The sequence below is a fragment of the Rhinolophus ferrumequinum genome, chromosome 4, assembly GCF_004115265.2.
Source record: "Rhinolophus ferrumequinum isolate MPI-CBG mRhiFer1 chromosome 4, mRhiFer1_v1.p, whole genome shotgun sequence".
Lineage (NCBI taxonomy): Eukaryota > Metazoa > Chordata > Mammalia > Chiroptera > Rhinolophidae > Rhinolophus > Rhinolophus ferrumequinum.
Genome location: NC_046287.1, coordinates 98,699,860 through 98,727,675, shown reverse-complemented (window position 1 = coordinate 98,727,675; position 27,816 = coordinate 98,699,860). Strand labels below are relative to the sequence as shown.

General features: G+C 37.4%; 1 protein-coding gene across 3 annotated transcripts in view; it reads right to left on the bottom strand.

Annotated features, from left to right (window-relative positions):
* Window positions 1-1,239: 1,239 nt before the first annotated feature.
* Window positions 1,240-27,816, bottom strand: part of CDK8 (cyclin dependent kinase 8) — a 102,697-nt gene continuing 76,120 nt past the window's right edge. The window contains exons 5-13 of one of the 3 annotated variants that reach the window (XM_033104844.1): window positions 21,573-21,630; window positions 19,150-19,281; window positions 12,019-12,147; window positions 9,551-9,620; window positions 8,712-8,784; window positions 5,903-6,000; window positions 5,109-5,187; window positions 4,827-4,982; window positions 1,240-2,520 (exon numbers count right to left, since the gene is read on the bottom strand). In XM_033104844.1, coding sequence (XP_032960735.1) covers window positions 2,395-2,520; window positions 4,827-4,982; window positions 5,109-5,187; window positions 5,903-6,000; window positions 8,712-8,784; window positions 9,551-9,620; window positions 12,019-12,147; window positions 19,150-19,281; window positions 21,573-21,630 — 921 coding nt within the window. In that variant the 3' untranslated portion in view covers window positions 1,240-2,394. Of the gene's footprint in view, window positions 2,521-4,826; window positions 4,986-5,108; window positions 5,188-5,902; window positions 6,001-8,711; window positions 8,785-9,550; window positions 9,621-12,018; window positions 12,148-19,149; window positions 19,282-21,572; window positions 21,631-27,816 lie in introns of all 3 variants that reach the window. The other 2 variants (XM_033104842.1, XM_033104841.1) reach the window with 2 other exon arrangements.

The following is a 27,816-nucleotide window of genomic DNA, read 5'->3' as shown; positions in this document are numbered from 1 at the left end:
TATTTCGTGAAAATGGAAGCAACCAAACAAAAAAAAGCAGCACTTACACCACACAAAATATACTTTAAAACAAAAGCTATATATAACAAGAGCCGAGGAAGGACCCAGCAATTCCACATCTGGGTATTTATCTGAAGAAACCCAAAACGCTAATTCAAAAAGACACGTACATCCATATGTTCACTGGAGCATTATTTACAATAGCCAAGATGTGCAGGCAGCCTGGGTGTCCATCAATGGATGAATGGATAAAGAAGTGGTACATATGTGCAGTACTAGAATAAAGAATGAAATCTTGCCATCTGTAACAACATGGATGGGGCTAGAAGGCATTATGCTGAGTGAAATAAGTCAGACAGAGAAAGACAAATACCATATGATTTCATGTATATGTGGAATCAAAAAACAAAATAAACAAAACAGAAACAAAGTCATAGATAGAGGACATTTTGATGGTTGCCAGGTGGAAGGGGGTTTGGAGGCTGGTGAAAAGGGGGAAGGGATTAAGAAGTACAAATCGGTTGTTACAAAACAGTCATGGGCATAAAAAGTACAGCATGGGGAATATAGTCAACAATTTTGTAATAACTATGTATGGTGTCAGATGGGTACTAGACTTATCAGGGGGATCACTTCATAAGGTTTATAAATGTCTAATCACTATGTTGTACACCTGAAACTAACATAATATTGAATGTCAACTATAATTGAAAAATAAAAATTATTAAAAAAACCTAAAAAATAATAAAAGAAATAAAAGTAAAGTGTATAGTTTGATGAATTTTGTTATGGCCAGGCCTATCAGTATTGGAATTCTTCAGTTCTTAAAATGTTTTAGAATGTTTTTTATATGAATGAGTTGAATTAAGAAAAAAATTGTTAGTTTTTTTATCTTCTGTATTTTGTGCAAAAGGAGGGAGGAAAAATATTTGAGATAAAACAAATTGCTCTCAGCATAACAAAGAATTAGGCATTATTCTAGAAATGGAAGGCTCATCACAATTTCTTCCACTTAGAAAGTTGTCTATTTCATAGTTTATAGTAGTGTGGTACTAAGTGTAACAGAAAAGAACCGACGTCTAAATCATACATCATTAGTCTACTTCACTGTAGAGGCAGAATACACAGATATTATTAATGAAAACAACTGAAGAGAGTGACTCAGAGGCCACTTGTTAAAGCACATTTAAAAAAAAAACAAAACACCTTTGTGTATATAAAAATACAGCTGACTCCATATTGATTTATGAAAAATAAATTTATTACATAACACCTTGTTTTTAACAATGTTCGATTTTTTTTTAAATTCAGAATACTTGTGTCATTCATGTAAAATAGTTTGATACAGTACATTGTATGTTATAGGTTTTTTTTTTCCTCAAAAATTCTAAGGCTCTCCTACTCCTTCTCCTTTGCTGAAGTAAGGGCACCCTAAACAACGTGCGAACAAGTTTTAAAAAAGAAAATGAACTGAACAAAATTTTAATAGCACTACACCAACCAGCTTTAAAATCAGGACAAAATATCTGAATGGGATGCCGCACCTTTTTAAGGAAGTTATCATTCATGCTTTTTTCATCTTAAAGCATGCTCACAAATCAGCAACACCAACAGGAAAAATAAAACACTGTCTATGACAATCATTTTAGTTTGTTTGCTGAACCAAACAGGTTTATATCAATGACAACATATTTAATTACTATCAAATAGCAGCTTTAATACCAGTCAAGTCATAGATTGAAAATAAAAACAAACTTATAAGTTGGAAACTAATCTTTGGGAGTTTTGAAACCTTCCTGGAAAAACTATGTGGCTTTTTGTACTTTCAAAAAAATCCAAGCAATAGTCTTGGTCAAAAAACACTGATTAATGTAGAAAATGGATCAACTCACTGATAAGACACTAAGATGAAAGGTGTACCAAAATAATCTCATTTTGAGTCTCAGTTATTTTTTTGAATTAACATATACTGTATGTTTCAAGTACCAGTTAAACGCTTCTGTGTGTGTACTATTGGTCAGATAATGTTGTTACACTGAAAGAATTCACCACATACAACGACAAATGCTTGCCCCTAGCACATTTCACAGCTTCAACTGCTACCGACTGTCACTGAAAAAAATGCATTGGTCAGTCTGAACCATGTCAAGTAAACTATGGAAGTAGCAAACCCACGACACAAACTGTGCTAGCACTTTCTGTTCAAGTCTAACTCCAAAACAGGTACAACTGGGAAGCCACTACTCCAATCTGTGAAAAGTGGTGGAACTTGGCTACTGGACGTTCTGAGTATGTGGTTGTACAGTACATTCTCACGGCCATACCAGGTTCCCGCAGAGCTGCAGCCAGTCCTGCAGCATCAGCAACAGTGCATTGGCGACATTCCAACGCAGCTCAGTACCGGTGTGTCTGATGGGAGTACTGCGGAGGCTGCTGGGAGGTAGTTGAGTAGCCCATGCTGCTCTGGGGCTGTGATGTGCTTGGTCCAGGGTTGGGATAGGCAGCATGTGGATTGGAACGCTAGAAAAGGAGACCGAGGAGAGGTGTGAGCAGGTGTTTCTACAAGCTGGCTGTGTCCCAAGCTGGCAGGCTGATTATGTGCGTTCAAAATGCCATTTGTTTCAAGGCAGTAAGAATTTAAATGTCTTGTACTATGTACTATCGCTTTACAATTAAATGACAAAAACCCCAGATCTATTAATACCAGCTCTCCTTTATGAAGGTCAGAAGTACCGCTAGTAAAGAATACTAAGCCAAGTCTAAGTGTGAAGTTCAGTTTTTCTACAGCAGTCACCCACCTTGTATGCTGCTTTATAGCTACTTCATAAATAATAACTAACTTACTTGAGAGGGTGACACATGAACTCAATAATGTATACATTAAGAAATTCAAAGGACATCCACGTACTACTTTCTTCAACAGAAACCGTCCCAATACACACATATGACTAAAGAATAAAAATGAATACAAGAAAAGGTACCACAGAATCATTTTCTTTGGCACTGAATATTTTTATGCCCTTTCTACTAATGAGTCTTATTTTCTGCTACTAGTTATATACAAAAGTAAAATTACAATGATTGAAATGCAAGAGCGGTATTCTCAGTTCTAAAACTAGCACAAAGGGAAAGACCAGTGATAGTTTAGAGTCCTCTCATTTTGATCAGTTATATTGGCATTCCTGCACCTCCCTCATACTATTAGCTCCCAAGACAAATGCTATAAAAGATCAGCCATAATTTATTACTTTCCTCTTCAAAGCCTATTTAATAAGTCATGTAATTCTAAATTCTCCCCATCCTAGCAAAAATGACATTTTAAAGAGTGGGCACATGAAATTGTCGTCAGAAACACCGGTTTTGAGATGACCCACAACCGCAATAATATTGACAGAGAAGCCCAGCACTTCGGTGCAAACACACTTTGGTTTCAGGAGCAAAGGTCGGAGCGCCACCCTGCTGCATTCTAAGGATGCCATCACCCTCATGTGCAAACGCCTTCTGGAGCCCAGAGAGATGCACTTGACCTGTTTAGATGGGGAGAAGGACATGCTGGAACAAGCCCCTGGCCCCACAGATGTCTGCCTTGATTTCCCTGTTTCGCTTTCTGGAAGAGAACTACTCTCAGGCAATGGTTTCCAGCTTTGGTGAGCTGGACCTCTCCTTCCCAAAGCAAAGAGTTGGTATTTAATTCTTCCAGTGCAGTAGCGGGCTCTGGGAACCTTACCAGTTTAACACGCTCTCTTGTTCTCTTTTAGTAAATAAATAACTCGAATTGGTCAAGTTTCCAGTATCCTTCCCACACTGACACCCAGGTTAACTGGGAATATGCTTCAAATAAGCAGGTAGGTGGCACGTGATTTTCAAAACGGGTCTTTCTGCAAAGGAAGTGACAAGGTCACTTGCTGGGCTCCACAGGCAGGCAGAGCAGCTGCCTCTGTGGTCAGATCTGCGTCTGAGTCCTGGCCTCTCACCGGCTCGCTGGGCGAACACGCGAGGTTTTAGCCTCCACGGGCCTGTTTTCTGCAATGATAGCGGTGACACTTACCTCACAGTTATTACAGGGCCTGAAGGCTATGAGGTACGCTACATTCTTAGCGCACAGCCGGCACACAGTGAGTACCCAACAAGCCACTATCAGCAGCAGCACTGACGCGCTTACTGTGTCCTAGGAATGTTACTAAGGTTTGTAACGATAACGATCAGCCAAGTGACACACGGGACTCGCATCATGTTTGAGGTGCTCATGTCAGGCTGCCTTCCACACACACTGTGCCTTGGCAGACATTCTCCCATTTAGTCCTTGCTGCCTCACACTTAACCATTATCTACACTCGACAGCGAGGGAACTGACTACCTCTGACCCACTGACTCGAGGGAACCCAGAAGGCGGTGGCCGGGCTAGGCCTTGAACCTGTTTCTTAACCACGACGGTCCTGTTTCAAAACAACAGATACTACTGATTGAGCTCCTACCTACCATCCGCTAGGTGCTAAGATCCATCACGTCTACTCCTACCACGAGCGCACAGTAGGCTTCGCTGTGCGGATTTTACAGATGAAAAACGAAGCCAGGAAATGTTACTTGCTCTACGTGCCCAAGGTCACACAGTTAAGAGCTGGCATAATCCCGAGTCTGTCTGGTACAGAAGCCCAGACTCCGCCCACTGCACCGCCATCAGCACTTCCCAGGCCAGTAACACGTCATTCCTGTCAGCGTCCTTCCCCAGGTGCACAGAGGTCTTCATGACATCGCACGTTCCAATGGTCACAAACCCACGTGCAAACACAGACATGGCAGCTCAGTACACAATAGGCCCGACATACCTGATAGTCTGAGGTCATGATGAGTCCACCTGAGGTAGTGGTAGGAGGAACAACTCTCACTTTCTTCAACGGGGGTCCCTGTGTGTGACTGCTGTCTTGATTCCCTGGGTGACCAGTCCCATTAGTGTGGTTATTGCCCTGCTGCTGCTGCTGGTTCTTCTCAATTGGTTCAACAGAAAAATAAAGTTCCGCTCAGAAGGAGAACCACACACACCCCAGCCAGACAATGTCATGGTAGCACTGGCCGAAACAAGAGGCGGCCGACTGTGCTTCAACACTTACTTTGTCTCCTTTGTCATCCGGTTCTTCTTCTGTTAGAAATTCTCGTTTTGGGTAAGGAATTTGACAACCGGCAAAAACACTGACCACAAAGAGAAAAAAACGATTTCCGGTGTACTAATCAATATTTCAGATGCTTCAGTTAAGTGGTTTTCATTTTAATCTTTTAAGATGGACTGTGTCTCCATATTTATAATATAAAAACCTTTCAATCAACTGGGACAAAATGAATCTTTTCTTCTCACTAGTGACATTACAGCAGGTGACTTGAGAGCTTTTCAATGTATAAAAATAATCAATAATCATCTAATATGAGTCAACTTTTTCTTTTATCCCAGATAAAACTTTTTCTTTTATTACGACAACCAAAGTATAGATTCCAGCTGAAATGTCACTATTCAAACACATTTTTTTAAGCCTCGCTACTACATTTAAAATAAAAGATAGTATAGGGAACACAGATTTACTCGGGAATGGGATTTAAAATTGGAACACAGAAGTGGAACTGCAGGCAGGGAGCCATCTCGTGAGTCTGAGTGAGCTACAGCACAAGTCACCTGTCACTGGACAATGGGAGGACCGCAGAAACAAAGGCTAGAATGTGTCAGGGAGACAGGAGCACCTCTTACCTATAAAACCCCTACATGACACGTCACTCATCAGAGCTCACTTTTTGCTTGTCGCAAGGGTTTCCTTGGTCCCCATACAAGAGGAGTAGCAACATGGAGTTGAAACTAAAAGAAAGCAGGCCTCCCCAAATTCTATCGCACTAGTGAATTAATAAATTGATCACTTACTCTGATGTAGGAAGTGGGTCTTCTAAGAAATAGGGATCCTGCATAGCCTGTTCTGAGGTAATTCGCTTTATTGGGTCCATGGTAAGCAACTTCTGAAGCTGAAATCATAAATCACAGAAACATTACGCATTACTTCTCCTAGTTATGCCCCACGGCACATATGGGGGAGGTTGATGTTTTTTAATGAATAATACCACAGTTTGGAGGGCATTTATTCCCCCAAACTAACAAAAAACTAATTATTACATTTAATATAGTAATTCACATTTAGTCACTCAGATATCTATTATCTCACGTGGTTCTCCTACAAGAAGTAACTGAAGTTGTATCTTCTTACTCTAAGCCAGTTATCTCTTCCCTACGTTACCCATACTGCTTTATTCAATTGAGAACAGGACTACAATTCTTATATTTTTTATCCTTTTTCCATTAAGGGGGAAAATTGTTACAACACAAATAATACACTAGCCACATATGGCCATTCAGATTTAAATCCAAATAAACTAAAACAAAATTCAATTTAAAAGAATCAATTTCTCAGTCCCATCAGGGACATTTCTAGAGCTCAGGAGCCACAGGTGGCTTGGGGCTCCCATATAGGACAGCACAGATCATCAGAGAAAGTTCTCCTGAGCAGTGTGGTAGTAGTCTGAAAATAAATACGGTAATTGATCTGGAACTAGTAGAGTACAGAGGCGTGGGGATGAATGGAGATTATGGAAGGAGGCTGCTTAGGTAAAATCCTGACTTGATATTTCTTAGCTGAGTGACTCTGAACAAGTTACTTAACTTCCCTGTAACCCCATTTGTCAATGGAGATTAAAGACTGCACCTATTATCATAGGTTTGTTTTCAGGGTTAAATGAGCTAATGTATGGAAAGCAATTATAATGGTGCCTAGTGCAAAGAAAGCACTGCGTACGTGTTAGCAATCCTTCTCCTCCTTCTTTTTCCTTCTTCCTCTTCTTCCTCTTTTTCCTCCTCCTCCTCCTCCTCATTATTATCATTACATATAGAAATGTGACACTGATATGAAAATTCGGTATTTTTTGGTTAAAACACACTGTACTGAAAGCCCTAGGACCTACAATATTTGATTTTAATATGTGGTTTAAGAGATTATCTAAATAGTGGTTGTGATCTGAGGTACCGCAGTGGTTTTCAGACCGCGGAGTACAACAGAACCCCTGGAGCACTCCTACAACAGACTGCTGGGCCCTCTGCAGAGCTCCTGGCCGGTCCACCTGGGCAGGAGCCCGGAGACCTGCATGTCCAACAGGCCCCCAGGTGAGCCTCAGGCTGTGGAATAAGGGCCACACTTTGAACACCCAGGAGCCAATAGACATGTTGAGCCTTAATGAGAGATGTCACAGCTAGAGAACAGAAGGATATAAAATAATTAAAAATGCAGATGAAATGCTTGGGATGATGAGATTTAAATTTAATTTTAATGATCTGATATTTCAATGCAAGTACAATTTTATTTTTAGAGTTGAAAGGAAAAGCATGGATTTGCTACTTAAAATAGCCAATAGTTTTAATGAAGTTATATTTAATGGAGTTATAATGGGACCACCCAAGATAGCTCATTCCAGTAAAAACAAGCAAAGAAGCTGCAAAGGAAGTATATCTCTAGAATTTCAGTGGTGATGAGAGAGTAACTTCAGACTATACTGAGTAGTAGTGAGTTAGGGGGAAGAGTAGCTCCCCTAAATCGTGACTTTTGATGTAACACTATTATCATTATTTTGTTAGAATAAATCTTTCCATGCTTTTGAAGGAATTGGGGTCCTGTGGTAAGTACATTATAATAAACCATTATTTGGATAATAATACATTGTGTGTAATATGATACGTTAAGCACAGCTTTTTAAATTGCTAAGATATGAAATATATGATAACATAAAAATAAGTAGAAGATGTAGAAGCAGAAACAGTAGAAGGAGAAGAAAAGAAAAAATAGAAGAAATGTTTGCCAAGTGGCCTGGACTGTAATAAAGTAAAATTTAATCCTTTCAAAGTAAAAAAAGAAAAAATTCCCATTTAATGAGCTCATTTAAAAATATTGGGAATAAAGGAGTAAAAGAATTTCAAGCCAAGCAAAATATAACCTGCTTCCTCAGATTCTGTCTTTTATGTTATATAACTTTTTCAAAAAACATAAAACTGAAAACATTTTTAATTTTTATGGTGTAAACATGGAAAGTTTATTGTAAATAAATTTAAGTTGGCAATTGTTGAATATAACCTCAACATAAATTACCTTGATGGTGCATGAATTAACTTAGATTCTAGGTCAAATCAGTGTTCCATTATACACTGATAAATACTAAATTTCTCACTCTCAGTAAAAGCAAATAATACATACAATACTGAAGGATTTCTAATGCCCAAGTTTGTAAGAGGTATCTTGGGAATTAAAAATTTTCTAAACAATCTTTCAGAGTTGAAACAAAATAATCTGTAAAAAATATTTCTGAATGATGGGACTGTTTCCTTCTTGATTCTTCTCTGAAATTCTTGAAATTTTAAAATAACTGATGAAAACCAATAATGTAATTTAAAAAACGCTCTTGACAGACTTGGTACAATGGCTATCTTTAAGAAATCTAATCGAACCATGCTATGGGTTTGGAAAAACAAATATTTGGATGTTTTTACTCTTCTGTACCAACATGATCTCTGCATTTACCACGAAAGTACTCTAAATGTGCTCAGGAGCCATATAAACTGACCCAAAAAGTCTCAGGTGGGCTAATCAGTTAGGGGAAAACACTGCATGTCATTTGTGCTGTTCTCTAAAGCTTACCAAGTGGAATGCTTTACTGTCCGGTTTAACTTTATGTTTTTCCATATACTTGATAAGGCTGCAGTTGGTATATCTGAAAGAGAAATAATGTGAAATATCCATATTAGAGTTAAGGTTAATTTTAAACTGGCTGAAGTTTTTCCAAACAGAATTATTTTAATCATGACCAATATAGAATATATAATGGAAACTGTATGATCAGCACAGTAAGAGTAGGATTACAACAATTTTATACTTCATTCTATATTCAACTGGTCATTTCTGAATGGATACCACTGATTTCATGCAAGATAATTTCATGAATAATATATACTGAATAGCTTTTTTCATATGAATGTCATCTCAACAATTGTCTTAAATAACATATGGGTCAAAAGTTTAACAGCCTTTAATATATATATTAAAAAAAAATTGTTATAGGCCTATAAACTGTCCTCTCCCAATCCCCTAATCCTGCATTGTAAATAAATATTCCTTCTTCTATATTAAAACATACTTAAAATTACACAACCCAGTAACTGTAGGTAGGCAACTGGCTATTACAGAGGTTTGCTTACTTCAGTCTCTTACTGCCTCAGCTATGATAACCTTCCATTGATGTTTCCAGAAAGTAATAAATATGGAAAGAAATGAAATTTTTACTCATATCCAAATCAGCTGCTAATATTAGATATTCTTTGTATCATTTAGACATCTTAAGAAACACTGTCATAATGTAAACTATTTATTAGAGTAAATATGTAAAATAATTATTGGAATAATCTTATGTCGAGTAATCTTCCACTGAGTATTCTGGAGAAGCAAAAATCAACAAAGGGTCTATTTTCTTTCCAACTTACGTATTTCTTCTGAAATCTTTCATTAATGTTGAATGTTCGGGCATCTTTTTTATATCTTCCCAATCTTTATCTGTGAAATACATTGATAAAATTTTATGTTGTCTAGGTTCCTATTCTCAAGACCTTTAATAAATGTAATTTTCATTACATTTCCTATACTTTTAACCTCCATGAAGCACAGACTTCAAATAAATGGTTAGCTATAGTAAACATCTTGCAGTGTAAACACAATTCTCCATTCTGCGTAGTGTTAGATCTCTCATTTTAATGTCGACTTCCTATATGTTTTACTAGGTTACCTCAATTTCTATAACTAGACGTGAATAAGTTATAAATAAATATTCCTATTATTAAATAGTTCTACTTGTAAAACCACTTTTCCCCCCTTTCCATCAAATTTCTTGGTTACATCAGCAACCAATTTCTTCAATGATAAATGTAGTAACTTTCCCTTCAGTAGCTTTAAGATACACTTCTTTTTATATAGCCCTCCTCACTTAAATACATTGCTTTACGTCAGCAATCTACGTAAGCTATAACTAGTAGGATATAACTAGTATATTAATAAATCAGCTGTTGCCTTGGCTAGTTTCAGTAACATTAACAAAAACAACCCTAGGTAGAAAACGTTTCGGTTAGTTTTGCTGGCATTAGAGATGCTAGCAACACGTGCTAGATAATGTGTTTTCTCCATCACCGTCAGTGGGCTTTACTGAGAGTCCACTAGGCGCACAGCACTGTAACAGGTGGCTTAATGGCACCTTTAGCTTTTAAATGGCCTTTAGAGGTTCGATTTTCTTTCCATTTACTTGTCAAAATATTTGCTACCTTCCTCCATAGAAATCACATATTACAAAGTAAACTAAATACATACTTTAAGCTCATAAATAGGAATTTTCTTAACTATTTCCTTGCTCCAGTTCTCTATTTTGTCAATTTCTCAAGCCAGAAATCCTGATAATCTTACTCTTCCCTGAATTACACACTTCCTATAAAAAATTACACATTTGTGCTTTGTTCTCCATCTTTACTATCACTTCACACCTAGGTTACTGCCGTCGGCAAGCAGCTGGTCTCCCTGACCAGCCACTGCTCTTTCACTGGTTTTTACGCACCACTGTCATACTAATCTTTACAAAATATAACATAAAGCATGTTGCCTGCTCCCGAGAACTTATCACGTTTTCTCATTCTTTAGCATATCAAATCTGAACTCTGCTGCCTGCTTTTCAAGTTCCTTATAAGCTGAGCCTAGCCTAACTGGAATCACACATTTAAGAACCATTTCCTAAAGGGGTCTTCCCCACTTCCACACCTCTGCACCCCCAGGCCTGGGACCTAGAAATGGTAGGCCCATTCAGAAGTGAGAAGCAAAGGCCATTCTGCTCCATCTACTCAAACCATACCCATTCTTTAAATAGTCTACTTAGAACAGTACAATGTAAACTCCAAGAGGGCAAGAATCATGTCTGATATGTCAACAATACTTTATATTTACCACAGTGCCTGGCACATGGCAGATACTCAATAAATATTCAGTGAATAAACGAAATTCCCATCACGACAAAACAGTCTTTGCAGAACTGTTAACCAATTCTGGAGAAAGGTAATATATGTATAGTTATTGTGTGTTTACTGATAAGTAACACCCTTGCAAGGGAATGTGAAATGATAACTCCTAGATATTTCTGTATTAGTCTTGAGTTACACTGATCTAAGAAAAATTCCTAATAACTAATTTCTAATAAGTACTTAACAAACCAAAATTATGTAGGTGTTTTAAACAAATGTGTATTACTGAACCACTGGGCAGAGTTTTGGGGTGACTGTGGTACAACAAAGGACAGCGATCCAACGCCCGCCATGAGACACCTGAGCAGCTGCAAACGATGCAGGCAGGGTCGCTGTGGAATGCCAGCCTTCCACCCACGTTCTGACTCTTTTAACAGAACACTTAAAAGAATGTTCTTATTGATAAGGGTTAGAGAGCAAAACATGCTATTATTCAACATAATGTGATTCTGTACAGTGCCCTAAAAAAAAAATCATGTTCAGAAATGTGTATTCAGATCCCAAGTAATGGCAATATTATAGGTGCTGCCCGACAAAACTGCACCTACTGAATTTTATTTATAGTGCCCAGTGGTAAGAACTAAAGGCACCTTTTTAGTACAGATACTGCAAATATCTTATCGTTTCAAATATTAAACAACAAAACAAAACAGAACAAAAACCAAAATGAAAGAAAAATATACCCTCAAATTCAGGAAACCCACAATTTTTTTTTTGCTAATATGTGAACTCTACAGATTTTGCTATTTCTATGGATCTTTGATGAATGCAAGTCATATATATAAAGAATTGAGTAAGAGTAGCTTTTATCAGCTAACATTATCCACCTTTCCAATGAAGATACCTAAGTTCAAGCAACAGTGATTTCAAAACAAAAACAAAAACACGACGTGTACCTGCAGGGAATCCCATGACATTGAATATTCTGTCCAGCTGGTCATGGTGATAAGGGTTACTAGTTTTGATGTCCTCTTGTCGACAGTGAAATATTGGTTCTGACGTTAGGAGCTCTGCAAATATACACCCTATAGCCCAGATATCTTTAAAACAAAAAGACAAAAACAAAAACAAAAAAAGGAAAAGAAAAAAGAAAAAAAAGGAAAGGAAAAAAGAAAAAGAAAGGAGGAAAATAAAGTGGTTCTTTCCAAAAGAAAATGCATTTTTATCTTGGCGGGGCATGTTTTTCTTTCCTTTCTTTCCCTAATGATCATATTAATTCCTCCGCGATTACAATTATACATGTCACGGAATATGGTTTGAAGTACATACCCCCACCCCACCCACCCCAATTTCTCACTCCCTGTTATACGTCCACCCCACCTACTGGCTGCATTCCAAGTTTAAATCAAATTCAGTAGCTGGATTTTCGGCGAGTTTTAAACGCCTCAAACATTACCTTATCTATCAAATACATGCAAAGCTACATCCGGAGCATGGGAACCACAAATAAACAAAAGTAAACAAAAAATAAACAAACAGAAAACCCAAACAGCTTTTGAAATTGGGCATACTTGCCAAAAACAATCAGCACAATTATTTTGTGGTAAAAAATATTTTTTTCTTTATCTTGTTTATGTACTTGCTAATTTGTAAAGTCTAATAATTATTCTCCCATGTTAGCACTATTTAGGAAGGCGCTATTCCAATAAGAAAATTACACTGCCTGACCTCAAATAGTCTAATGAAACAGCATTTCTACTTGAACAGTTTTCATTCAAAGTGTTTCTTTATGCTATAGATTTTGCAAGTGTCAGATTTTGCAAGTTTAAAGTATTTAATATGGACAAGAAAATAGGGGGTAAAACACTACCTTTAAAATGGGTGCAAAGGCTACAAATTCATAGGAATTACTTATAAAGGGCAGGCGAATGGGTTTCTTTGTATACAGCAAATTCCCTTCACTCATGTTAAGATATTGGCTAACTTTCCTTCATACTAGAAAGACCTATATTTAGAAATTAAAGCTGAAAGTATTCCAGTTTTACTCTTAACAAATCCCAAAAATGACAATGTTAACTTTTCCACCCTGAGTAGCATTGTGTGCACACAGCAGATACTCAGAGTGGTTTTTGACTGATCTAACCAATACCTGTGGTAAATATAAATAACCGTAGGGGGACAAATAAAAATCACTATTTTAAAGAAGTTCATTTTTCAGCTATTTTAGTAGCTGCCATTTAAATAGAAAATGAGGAAAAAAACCACAAATTTATAAATGACTGAGAAGTCTTAAAACTCCAAAACTGGAATACAGATATTTAATTTAATGTAAAATTATCACATTTACATTTCAGAGTAACAAGTTAATCATCTATTTACTTAAAGATTATACTCCCTAACTACCAGCAAGTGATTTTAAAAAAATGACAGTTTGCATTATCAGCTTTATTCCACATCAGAGAACCAAGTCTAGCCCACACCACTCTATAGGAAAAGCCTCCTCAGGAAATATAAACCAAGCTATTTTGTTTTGAATATCAGAGAGCAAATGGGAAAATTAGGGAGTTTGTGATTCTTCGTTTTACATGGTTAGCCCATATAAAACTGACCTCTGATGATCTTACTCAAATGAAAGACAGCCAAGCTAAGTAGGATCACAAAAAGAGCTCGTGGGTCAGTATGCACATTGAACACTCTACTGACAGTACCCGAAAGACACTGCAATAACTCCTTCTGCTTAGCTATGCAAAATTCTAAAGAAGAAAATGAAATATGTAAAGGAAGAGGAGAGGTGAAAAAACAGGTTAGCTCCCTAAAGCTACACTGCTTTTAAAATAAAAAGTCAAGGAAAAAAAAAGTTTATTGAACCTTGCTTAACCTCACCCTAATAACCTCTTTCTTTATATCTCTTCTATGATTTTTCACTCTTGTCAATTTCACCAACCTTCCTTTCTTCAAAATCCTGATCCAGACATTAATCATGAATTTGAGTTAGCTGATCAGGCTATTATTTCAGACAAATTTCTAAATCTTTGTAATTAAATTTCTCCTTCCTATCTTGCCTTTTTGTTGTTGTTGTTGTTTTTGCAGATTGTGCCAAGTTCATGGGAAAGTTCTTTCCTGCTCACCTCCTTGCTAAATTCCTTCTAGAAAGATTTTTCCAAATTAAAAACATATAAATCCCATCTACTTCTCAAGATCTGTGATGTTCATGTGTAGCTACTGAGCGAACCAGGCAAAGGGGATAAAGACGGGCATGCTACATAGACCCAAATGGGGTAGGGGTGTGTGTGTGTTAAATAATAGTTTAATCAATAGATAGGGGTACTAATAGCAAGCTTCCATCTTAACAAAAGAGTAAATACTCACTCTTCCTATTTATTGTCTATTTTCCATTTAAAAGAATGCTACATAATTGGTGGGCATTCAGTTATTTGAGGACAAACATCTGAACTTAAAAGTCCATAATTTAGTAAATCTTGAGACTACTTTACTGACAATTAATTTAAAATTAATAATCCTCTTTCAGACTTCTCCACTGAGTTAATCAAACAAACTGAACCCAAACACTCAAAACTGAATTTAACTTTGTCCCTGGAAGTACAATGTTTACTAACCTATTACTTCCTCTCTTTGGTTTAATGATTCAGCTTGCAGTTCTGAACAACTGAATAAATGACCACAGCACTAAAATCTGTTTGTAATGGAAAGTAGGAATGTGTTAGCTGAATGTGTTCGGATTTTTCCCCTGTGTTCTTTTGCTGCTTCTCCGTAGCTTTCAGTGTAACATAATCCACCCAAGTCCACTAGCAGACTTCACCCTTCTAAATGATGCTGAAGGTATTTAGCAAATTATGTATAAATTCAACCACAGATGTTCTTCTATCAGCTGCTCACACTACAACTATCTGACAGGGAAGTCAAATGCTGGGGAAGTTCTCGGTATGTAGCTTTAACTGTGGCGTGGGGAATATGTTAAGTACTTTGACGGCCCTTGGGCTACCTGCACAGGTAATGGGACGAATGGGATGGTGTGCAAAACGAGAAAGAAATTTCCTTTTTTACTCCTTTATTCTAGTTTTAAAATTTTAGATTAAGAATGGTTTATGTATGATTTCTCTCTCTCAAATAAAAAGCAATTTGCAAGATACCTACATGATAACTTTTTTGAGCTAAGGTTTTGATAGAAGAAAGTGTTCTCCAAGACTGTCCTTGGCCAAGTCAGGTGGACAGGGAGTGGGGATCAGCACTGCGGAGGGACTGGCCCTGATCTGAGTTTCAATCATTTACACCCAAGTCAGCTCCCTCTGTGATCAGAGGGCAGTTGTTTTCGCCTAAGGTCACAGGACTTTCAGAGTTGACTCATCTAAGAGATGAGTTAGGCTCAATCCTCATTTTCAGAAAATGTGTGTGTGCGCCTAAACACACACACAACACACACACACACACACACACACACACACACACACACACACACACACACTCCCCCGCCCCAGAGTGGCAATGCTAAGGCTAAGTCAGGCTGCTAGTTTTTGTTACTTCCACTGTTCAAGGATGACTAAATTATTTCATGCATATACGTATTCACACTGTTTTCTCAATTGGACTGGAAATCCTTTATGGGTAATCTACATAATTTCCATTCATTTTGGTTTCTCTTAAGTTTTAAAAAGGTTATCTAATAGTTGTCCAATAAATTTTTATGTTGAGAAGGAGGAAGAGGGAAGAAAAATATGAAGAAAGGCCTCTTTCCCAAATTATAAAGCCATCTGAACAAGGGAACCTACCTAACTGCTGGTGGTTTAGCTTTGTGACAAACAGCCCTGCACTAAAACTGCTGAGCTATAGAATTTACTAGTGAATAACAGGTTACACAAACCTTAATGTTCACAGTAGTTTCTTAATAAAAAAGAAAAAGATAATAAGCCAGAGTCACAAGCTTATGTGATAGTACCTTTCTTAATTTAAATTAATTCAAAGTCTGAAGTTTTCAGTTAACAGTAGCTAAGATTACATAATCACTTCTATTTGTATGGTCTATTAATAAGTCTTACCAAAAGTAACGCTGCTTTTAAATATTCATTTCCGAGGTGGAAAAAAATAGCTATGTATCTTATTAGTTTATATGCTTAAGTACAGTTAGAATATACTTGTAAAAAAGGATATCAAACGTGTGCCTAGGTAATAATATGTACTCAAACACAGAACTACCTTCAATAATTTTTATTTTTATTTTTACCTGACTTTAAAATGTATACACACACACACACACACACACACACACACACACACACACACATATTTATATATTTTATTTTGGAATAATTTTAGATTTATAAAAAAGTCAAAAAGATAGTTGAAAAGTCCCACATCTAACTGACTTAACTTTACATACCTTTTTTTTCTATTAAATAAAATGTGATCTCAAAGAAGCTATGAAGATTAGTCAACATAAAGATTTTTTTGAAAAAAAAAAAGACATGTTGGATTCACAATTGATATGGGGAAATGAGCACAAGTATTTCTCCCTTTCTCTTCTTGAGTACACACTGAAATGGCCGCCAAGTAATGAAAGTACAAATCCACAGTTATACAAAGAACAGAAGGAGAATCATCAGGGACAAGACTCATTCATTTATTCACCAAAGAGTACTGAGTTCTCACTACAGGCACTGAACTCTAGTGGGGAACCAGAGCTAGGCCAGGTCTGTCTGTGTCAGTGGATTTTAGACCAATGCTATCAAGACAGCAAGACAGAGGTGTGATAGGGAAGGGAAGGTGCTTACTCTCGACTGTGTGACCAAGGAAGTTCCCTGTGAAGAGGCCATATTTGGACTACAGTCTGAAGGAAACACAGAGACTGGACATGTGAAGATCTCAGCTAAGCAGAGAAATATAAAAACATTTCTAGAAAATGAAAGGCAGACGAAACAGTTCAGAGAAGGTCCTAAGGCCACAGTATTATTGGTGAGTGGGAAGCAGATTTGTCCTGCACAACTCTGGGAAGATTTTGTACTTTGAAATACCATCTACAAAGTCTGTACACATTTTCAATGTGCAGTTGGGAATCCATGGAGGGTATGCAGAAGGCCAACAAGCTGAATGCGAATTTTTCACTGAGGGTGGTTGTCGCCCCTTACCCCTGCATTATCTCCTGTGCCGCCCTGGGGCTGCCAGGTATACAAAGACTGGGCCAAAAGCTGGAGGATTCTTCATTTAAAAAATCTGAATGGCTTCAGAGCGAAGACTTGTGCATACTGGCACTTAAGGTTTCCTCACTTACTGGCAGTTCTCTGCTGGATGACCCTAAAGTCCTATAATCTATGTACCCAGAGTTCCCAAGTGGCTTTTAGTAATCTGATTCTTAAATATGAAGAGACAATCAAGGGTCAAAGAACAGTTGAAGAACACTTGTCACATGGAGGGACAAGACCAGGCCATACAGCAGTGTCACCAGTGGCCTCAGAGATATTTGAGAAGCTTTTCCTTCCACGAAACAGTACAAGATGTTATGAAACATTAATAATCACAGAATAAGAAGGGGCTCTTAGAAATAAAAAAGACAAAGGCAGAAAAACCGATCAAAGGATAGTCCAAGAAGCCCAACATCTGCCTACACTCGGTTCAGGAGAAAGAGAAATAGGGATGCAGAAAATGAATCTCAGATCAAATGTGCCTACCAAGTGGCCAGCACATCACTGGGAACTGTAAGAATGAGAAATCCTATTTGTTTTCAGAAAGCATAAAACCCCAGGTCGTCCGCCAATGAATGAGAATAAGATTGGCACGAGAAGTTCATTAGCAACACTGATGCTAGAAGGCAATGGAGAAGCATCATGAGATGCTGAGGCAGGATTATTGTGCACCTAGGATTTTAAATCGGACCAAACTGCCAAGTATGATAAAGGCATTTTTGAGAAATACAAGAACTAGAAAATTTACCTTTTGCCTCTAAGACATCCTTCCAAAGGAAGTTACTTGAGAATATGCTGTAGCAAAATAAGGAATGAACTAATGAAATCCAGAAAGAAATAGATCCAACCCAGAGGAATAAAAAAGGGAAAAGCCAGGATGAAAACCAATCTAGAATAGAGCAAAGCATATAAAAGAAAACTTCAGGATGGGGTGATCTAAGACAAGAAAGTTGACTTTAACGCCATCCCGGGGGACACAGAACAAGTTAAGTAAGCATCAAACATACACAAAGGCAAAAAGAGGTAAAGAACGTAAGAAAAAGCTACTTGATAAAATTCAACCCAATAAAATAAAGCAGAATAAAGATGTCAGTAATGGAAACTCGTGGTAAAAGCTCTGTGGTAGTTGAACACTGAGTCCATTACAATATATTAGGTTGGTGCAAAAGCAATTGCGGTTTAAAAGGTTAAAAAAAAAATATCGCAAAAACCCCAATTACTTTTGCACCAACCTAATATAATCTAAGTATAAACCATGGGAACTAGTACTTGCAAACAGAAAATAAATGTTGTAAACATAGACACGTAGTAATAATGATGATAATGACATTACTAATACGGCTTATAAATTGCGAGGTTGGTGGGGGGAGAAGTAGAAGAGCACTGATTTCCTCATACTTCATAATAAGGAGGTAACCAATATTATTAAAGATTTAAAAGTGAATTAAAGTGTCCTAAGTTTTTAATAATTTTTTTTCCCTTAACTGTAAGGGGATCTTTTAGAAGATAACATTTCTTTTGTTGAAAGAATCATTTGTCTGAAGTTCAATGGTTTAGAAATTTTACTACGTTTATTTCTCTTTTGAAGTAAAATTAAATTTAAAATACTTTTTATTCAGAATGCATAGTATGATCCCACATATTTAAAATGCTTTTAATATCTATTTATCTATCAGAGAGATATGTCTGGAATGATATACCCATAATGCTAACAATGGTATTTCCAGGTAGGAGAATTTTAAGTTAGTTTTTGCTCTTATTTTTATAATTTTCTATGTTTCTTGATTCAAAAATATATAGAAATACATATATATATATATATATATTTATTTATTTTTTACAACAACAAAGCCACTTTTAAAACAGCATGGAATCTTAATGAGGTCTACTCACCAATAGCTTTGGTATAATGTCTTGCTCCAAGAAGTAATTCTGGGGCTCGGTACCAGAATGTTACGACTACTGGATCCAAGTCTGCTAAAGGCTTCAAAGGTGAATTAAATAATCGGGCAAAGCCCATATCAGCTGTGAAAGAAAAAATAATAACAATGTTAAGTAAATAGACTTTAACAAATGTAATTGATTACTCTAATTTTACCATTGTTACTTAGTAAGATATGACAAATGTGCTGAATTCTGGGAGAAAAAGCCCACAAAACCTTTGCAGAAATCTATAAGTCTAAGATTTTCGTTCTGTGCAAACTACTGTCACTCTTCAGCTGGATTAGAGACAGGCTCTGCTGCCAGAGGTCAAGGGTGACCCTATCCTCTGGGCAGATTTCTTTCCGTCTGTCACACCACTAGTGGGGACACGATTGTTAAGCTGCAGTTCCATTCTCTGCACTGTTCCCCAGCCTGGCGAAACTACATCAGGGGAAGGCTTTCCGTGATTTGCATCAATAAGCCTGTTCACTGGTGTAATCAAAAGGTGACTACACAGTATGTTAACACCACTATTACCCACCATTTATTTGGGTTGAATTTTACTAATTTAATTTTAAAGAATAGTATTTTGTTAAGCTGGAAAAGATTTTAAAGGTCATATAATTCAATCACCTCCTTTTTCAAATGAGGAAACAGGTTAGAAGAAATTGATTTGACAAATGTTGTAACTCATATCTCAAAGCTGGAGCTGTGGTGAGATACAGTTCAGAGCATTTACCGTGGTTTAACATGTAGGATAGTTATTCAGGCATGGCTGGTTATCTTACTAAACTGTAATCTTCTTAAAGGCAAAAACTGTGTCTTTTTCATCCCTCCATCCTGTTTAGTGTCACATGTGGTGTCGTCACACATAGCTTTGGCCAAATACATGTTGAATGAACAATCACTATCATACCGCCTACTCGAAAGTTTCAAGAGTCACTCACCATTTGTTGAGTTTTGTTCTCCCAATATACAATTTTAGTGAAGTAGACCCTAGTCTAATCTACTCAATTATGGAAGTTAAAAGAAAACAGCACAGAAATTTGGCAAAGAACTAAAACCATGAGTCAGACTATCAACTACTGGGTTATAGAAGAACTAATATTTCTTCTTAAATGTGAATGCTTGAAGCCGTGAGGGTCCCCCCAACCTGTCCCCCATACGCACTACGCAGAAGTATAGTTCCAAAGAAGATTATCTTAATATGTAAGTTTTCCATAAACCTTACAGTAAAGAATACATCTGTAACTACTGTTCGGCTGGGCCTTTGATATTTTGCATGCACTGAACTTACATTTGATTTTGAGGCCACCAAACTGGACTGGACAGAGTACTTGGAAGGCACCTGGAAGGACTTTGATGGCACTGATGACAGCGCTGAGGGGCCCGGCTCCCTAAGGAAGCCGAGGACTGGGAGGTGCGTCAAATGCCCCCACTACTAACAAATGTGCACAGCTGACATTATAAAAGAGGATTTTAAGTCTAATTAAAAGTGGAGGTGGGATCTGGGGAATTTATACGGGAGGATAGAGAAGAAGGATTAGAAACACCTACATTTTTCTTCGTTGGTGAAGTGGTACAAATCAGCTGATAATTCTAATTCGTGTTAAATTATGCACTCAGAAATTACTATTTACTTCATTAAATACTCCCACAATCCTGCTGCGTTTAAATTAATACAATTCAGTAACAATATTTCTTCTACCCACACACAAAACAAACTCAATAAATGTGACAAACACAACTTGGAAATGACAATGAAAAATATAACCAGTTAGCATAAATTAATTTAGTTCTAGCCTTATAGGTTATCAGACCAGAAATGGGTCAAATTTTTCTTTGATATGAAAGAAAATAGAGCTACTAGAAAACATGCCAAGGTACAGAACACTCGTTAACGTTTTTCCCATCGGGCAACAGCCCACTACAAGACAGGCTTGTTAGAATGTAAGGTTCTGTACCTCTCTGGCCTCGGTGGCTTTCCTAGCTTGTAATTCCTAACCTAGATGAGGGCAACAGAGGCGTACATTCTGATCCAATCTGGCTCAGGTGAACAGAACTGATGGTGTAATTACTTGGCTCTAAAGGTGAGGCTGGCGTCTAACGTGGATAGAAGCCACTCACCTCTACCAGCTATTTTTAACGAAGGCAAAGGTTTCTAAGAAACTTGCATGGCTTATTTTATAATTAGAACACTTCAGTCTCTAAAGACTGTCTGACACCTTTAAGAGTGTGAAACACTTTTCATGTATACTCTTTAAAAATGGATTTGATCATATGGAAGTACACGAATGTATGCATATTATTAAAGCAAAAATTAGAAGTGATATAGCTGCCTGCAAAAGTCTTAAAAGAGTGCTACACTGTGACTTATCAAAGATATAACATACCAATTTTTACTCTTCCTCGCTCAGGACCTTCACCCATAACTAAAATATTAGCAGGTTTCTGTGGAAACAAAATAGTGTTTTTTTTCAGTAGACAGTAGTGGTTTCTTTTAAATAGACAATATGCCAAAATAACATAAATCCACCTTTTAAAAAAACCTCGTTTACTCAAAAATTAAAATCAAAGAAACAGGAAGTCACCAAAGAAACTTTACATGTATATATGCAAAGCAGTATGCAACTTTCATGAACGCCCAAATATGGCAGTACTTTTCTCCACGCAGGGCTAAGGCTTTTCTTGGCCCTTTTATCAGTCTGGTTTCACCACTGTGGAGCATCTGACAGAAAGTTATAATGTGTGGTTCCTTTTGATTCTTTCAATTATATAGAATGTCCTGTAACTTTAAGGGACAATGATTTTTCAAAGGTGATTTAATATTAAGTAGCAAATTAATTACAGGGAAGGAGCCACCTAACATCCTTTTCTGGAAACAGCAAGGTATGCATCGATGTTTAATAGATTATAGCAAAACCAATTTATTAAAGTCTTTTCTAAATGAGTTAGCAAAGTGATAGGAATTTTCCATGATCTGAACAGTTTTAAGGTTTTTATTTTGAAATAAAAAGGGAAGCTAAAATTCAAAATAAGATTTTACAAAAGTAATACTTCAGTTTTGAAATCTAAAAATATACAGGATTAACTGTCATCTAAAATCTATTACAGCGGTATCTACTATAATAACACAAAAGGGTTGCCCCCTCTTCAAGAAGAAGGAAAAGGGGAAGACGGAAGCGGGGAGGCTGAGGGAGGAGGCAGAGGGAAGAAAGGAGCAGTCCCCAAATCTTACTCATCCTGCTATCTACTTGATCTAAATCCACCAGTCTGCTAAGCGAAAGAGAAGCTGGATCAGAACGCCTTTCAAATATTGATCAAAGCAACCCTAAAATCAAACTGGAGGTTTTCATGAAGGCTGTTGCCAGTGGTAACTAGTTCACAGTCTTCCCTAACCTATGTAGTGAAAGCGCAGCCCCTATGCTATTACAGACGAAATGTAACTTATAGTATTTTATAGTAACTTATAGTATTTTATTGTATCAACCACTAAAGATCAAAATTACTTTTTTATCCCCAGCAAAAAGAAAAAATATTGCTGAAATGGTAGCACATGCATTTTAGAGGTTAAACATTCTCAGATGTTTTAAGGAGAGGAAAATAGGCACCAGAGAGGCTAAATGACTTGTCCTGAGTATTATCAAGACTGGAGCAGCAGCAGGGTCTACCCCACCTCTGAACAGACTAGGGCTCCCTTCCTGATGTATCATTCTGAAAGTACTTTTATGTAGCAAGTTTTTAAATTATTGCGTATCACTGCAATAATAATGAAAATGTTTTACTGAAGAAAACGTTTCCAGAACCTCTGTCACCGCCATACACACATTCCTGACCCGAGAGTCGGCCAAGCACGGAAAGCAAGCACCGCACTGACAGTATTACCTGGGATCTGCAGACTAGTGCTGCCCAACACAAATAAACTGCTTTCGTGCACTGTTAATCTATCACCACTGGGCTCGTCGCTGCAAACCCTTAGAGCTCAGCCTACTTCAAAACAAAACCAGATCTCTGAGACTTGTGTAAACTGTTGAAGGCAGAGGGATAAGGCAGCTCTTCTATTTGCTTGACGGGAAAGGCTTGCTCTCAACTCACAATGTGGGCTCAGGAGGGTACTTTCAGGTTTGTGCTGAGACTGTCTTCTCATGGTCCATCAGGGCAGGACTCCCTAAATATCCCTCGAACATATTCCCTTCTCTTTAACCCCATTTTGATTCTCTTCCCATCAAATCCATCTTCCATACTGATGCCAGATGCCAGAGTTATCTTTTTAAAAGACAAAGCTGATCATGTCACTCCCTTGCTTAAAATTTTTCACAGTAACACAGAAAACTATTACAAGAAAATCAGTGCAAACAGCAGAACATAAAATAATACACAAACTATGATTACAACTAGGTTTAAAACAAAGTGCTGAGTAGGACTAGAACAAAAAGAGTGACAGAGGTTATGAACCTTTTCAAAAATTTCTTTGAAGGCTTTTGCTATGCTTTCTTATTGTTATTAAAATATTATTTCAACTTTAATTGGTCCCTCACCACCTGTGAATAAAAGAAGTCCTTATTATAGGATGCAAGGCACCTGTAAGCTTGTTCCCACCAACCTCTCCAGCCCCACCTTCCACCACTCCATACTGCTCCTGCCACGTGTTTTCAGTGTTCTGTGACAAGCCTTTCACAACTATGCCATTGCTATCCCATTACTTCGGTCCCCGAAAACCTATCCTTTGCTACTTGGCAAAATCTGATTCTTGCCCCCACTCAATGACATAAGTAATACACGAATACAATCTGATTATCAATATTCAAACTATAACGTCACATACAGTTAAAAGTGAAAGACCCTTTCACCACCCATCATTCCCCCACCACACCCCAATCCCACTCCCTTTTCCGGGGGCACAAATTAACTGTTTTGCTGTCATGGATTTTTCTAACACTGGAGTGCTCGATCCTAAAAGGTTGTCGCCATATCTGGCAAAAGCACAAGCACACATGGGCATCTCTCTCCTTCCATTTTGGATCGGGTGGGAAAAATCCCTTTTGCTTTCTTCCTCGTTCAGCAGCCGGGCCCAGGTCTGAGAAGCCCTGAGAGGGTAGTAGTTATTGGTCAGCCTGCAACTAGGCAAAGAAGAAAAAACTCCCTCTCTTGTTCTTCATTTTATTCTAGACTTAGTGGACTGGTCCAGTTCCAAACTTGGATTTGACCATTGATGGGAAATAAACAGTTTCTTTGTCAAGGTCTAGTCTAGTATTAGGGTTTGGGGCCAAAGCTCCAGTTAATTAAAAATTACTTTGCTAGGCAACTCACTGCCTGTTGCATGATCTGAAGCAGGTATTAGGGAAAGCCATGACCTACCTCTGTAAGTGAATTTAAATTTATAAACAAAAAAGAATGGTTTTACGTGTTGTTTTAATAATACTAAGAAGGAGTGGGTCCCTCCTCAGGTTTTCTTCCGGGACAGCATTCCATATGCTCCAGGGCATGGTATTCTGATTGAACGGATTTCCTTTGTAAATGGAATCTAATGGAAATCTCACTAGAAAAAGGCAGAAAGGCTGTAATGATCACAAACACTCCTCAGTATTTGTTTTGTTGCTTAACCAGCATTATGGAAGACTTCAAAGGACTTCATGAACAATTTTTTAGTACTTAATGCCACATTGAAACAATATTCTATTCTCCAAATAAGCAAATTCTTTCTTTTTTTCTGTGTCTATTAGTAGGAGGATTTGGATTTGGTAGTTTTTAGCTCTAGAGCCAAAACTATCAAGTAGTTGGTGATAATCCATGAAACAATGAGTGATAACCAGCCTGTGATCTTTCATATGCTCCCAAACATAATCACCTTGAAAGAACACACAGAACTGTGCTGATAGCCGATGAGGCACGCACTGTTCAACTATATTGTTGCTATGGGGCACAGAGGTCCAATGTGACTTAGAAGTATTGCAGCACCACGGCAGTATCTTCAAATATTGCTTATGCTATGCACAGAAACAATTATAAAATACCCTTTACTGCCTGCTCAACAGTGACATAAATCAATGAGATACTTGTTTGAAGTATACTTATTTGTTTGAAACTCTGATATCCTTATCTTATTGTTTTATTTCTCCCAGAAAAACAAAACTATGTTTGTAATTAAAAGAACATATCCTTGTTTTATAGTCTCATGGCTTTTCTCCTTGTTTTCTGTGGTTGTGCTCCCCAAAAAATCGCACTGGTATCTCTGAAAGCAAGATCTTTGTATTGCAGAGACAACCATTCTCGTACAGGCTCTTCTGTTGTTTTCAGAATTTGACATGCTGAGGAAGAGTACACCGATGATTTTGGCATCCAGTAGGAATGGCAAATTGGTTTCACTTAAGGAGTCAACTCTGATAGAAAAGACCACAAGGAGCTCTGTGTTGAAAAAGGACAGCAATTGGGCCGATCAGGAAACTGCCACTGTCAGTCAGAGGTACCTGACGTAACTGTGGGAGTGGAGAATGGCGCCATGTCTGTCAGGTGAACTGCACAAACATTTTATTCTAGGGGTGGAAAAGGGGTTCTCATATGTTCACTAACACATCGAGGCAAAAAGGAGACTTTGAATCAACAGGAAAAGCTGATTCTTGATGATCTATGAAAAAGACAGCAATTCATAAGAAACCACAGTCAGCGCTTTTCGCCGAGATTTGTTCAGTTAAACTTTCACAAACATCAAACATCGCAAACAATGCAACCTGAGGGCAAACTTTCTAGATACTCAATGACTTTGTTTCACTTTGGTTGTTAATCATTTTGCACTACAACACATACTGAAAAAATTAACTAACTCTGATACACACACACACACACACACACACACACACACACACACACACACACAGTGCCCAAAAAATGTATACACATTTTAAGAAAGGAAAAAACTGTATTGATTGTAATACTCAATATAAACTGGTAACAATAGATGAGTACAAGTCAAGTTTGACTTCTGTAATTACAAGAGGTGCTCAAAGTGGTTACCATCAGTGTCCAGACACTTCTGGTTATGGCACACTATTGCTTGAGCAACTTTGACCAAAGTGTCCACTTGTATCGCTGCACATGCTGTTTTTAATTTCTTCCCGAAGTACTGCCAGTAGCCAGTTTTCTACCATGTACCACATCCTTTAAGGTCCCCCATACATAGAAGTCAAGGGGTGTTAACTCAGGAGAACGTTCTTGAATTCCAAATACCACTTCAAAATGGTCTTGCGCTCCTCGAACAACCATGCTTCCTCCATTTTCTTTGATTGTCCTGCTTGTTGCATAGTGACACTAGCATTCATTTGTTAATGACATCTTTTGAGTGAAAGTCATACTACACATTGTTACCATAATTCAATTCAACTTTGAAAAGCAATACATAGATAACATCTCTTAAAATGTGTACATTTTTTTGGCAATATACCGAGGATACCAAAAAAAGGTATACAAGTGGACACTTTGGTCAACGTTGCTCAAGCAGTAGTTCACCGTAATCAGAAATGTCTGGACGCTGATGGTAACCACTTTGAGCACCTCTTGTAATTGCACAAGTCAAACGTGACTTGTATTCATCTTTTGTTATTGGTATATATTATTACAAATTTAATAGTTTTTTTCTTTTCTTAAAGTATGTATATATTTTTTGGCACCCTCTGCATATGTATGTGTGTGTGTGTATTATATATACAATATATAATACATAATGTATATAATATATATATTATGTATATTATATATGTATGAGATTCAAACATAGGCATCCAAGTCTTAAATAGACATATATTAAGGAATTTTAAAAAATTGTTTTAATAAAATCTTCTAAAGAGTTATGTTACAGATAGAAAATTGGAAATCCAATGAATGAGGTTTGGAAGATAACCCTCTAATTCAGTTTTTACTTTTTATTCAGAGCTATGAATTTGTATTTTTTACTTCTAATACTAAATTTTACTCCAGTATTGCTGCTTAACACCTTTAGGCTAAAGGAGAAGTGACCAGCTTCTAGTAAAGTATTAATAGCATCTTGCCTTTTGTATAAATTTGAAAAAATGTGTAGGAGAATTCTTAACAGACCCTACCTACTTCCTAATAAGAACACAAATGTTACTTATAAGACCTAATTTCATCCTCTACAGTAAACAGTTCAAACACTATACATTCATTCATATATTTACTGAATTAAGAGGCACTGAAGAACTAGAGACCAACCGACAAACAAACAAACAGTTCCCGATCTCAAAGAGGTCACAGCCTAGACTAATGGCGGGGGTAAATTCAAGTAAGTAACAGCTTCAGAGGTGATGAGACCTGACCTGCCTGAAATGTGAAAGAGCAGGATTTGGCCTGGAAGGTAAGAAGCAGGAAGCAGGTGCCTCAACTACTCCCTACTGCCTTCCACTAAAACCCACAGAGCTGGGCTGCACCTCATATGGTAGGCTGGAGGTATACTTAGTAGAGAGTCAGATATGTTGACCAGTTTTTCACTTACCTAAGAAATCCTCTTTTAAGGGGAATAGGAATAAGCTTCTTTTGTCATACTCAATACAAATCGAAATATTTTATGAAAAAAGTATGAATAATTCCATGAGCGTAATCATGCTAATAACAGATGGCATTTCCTCT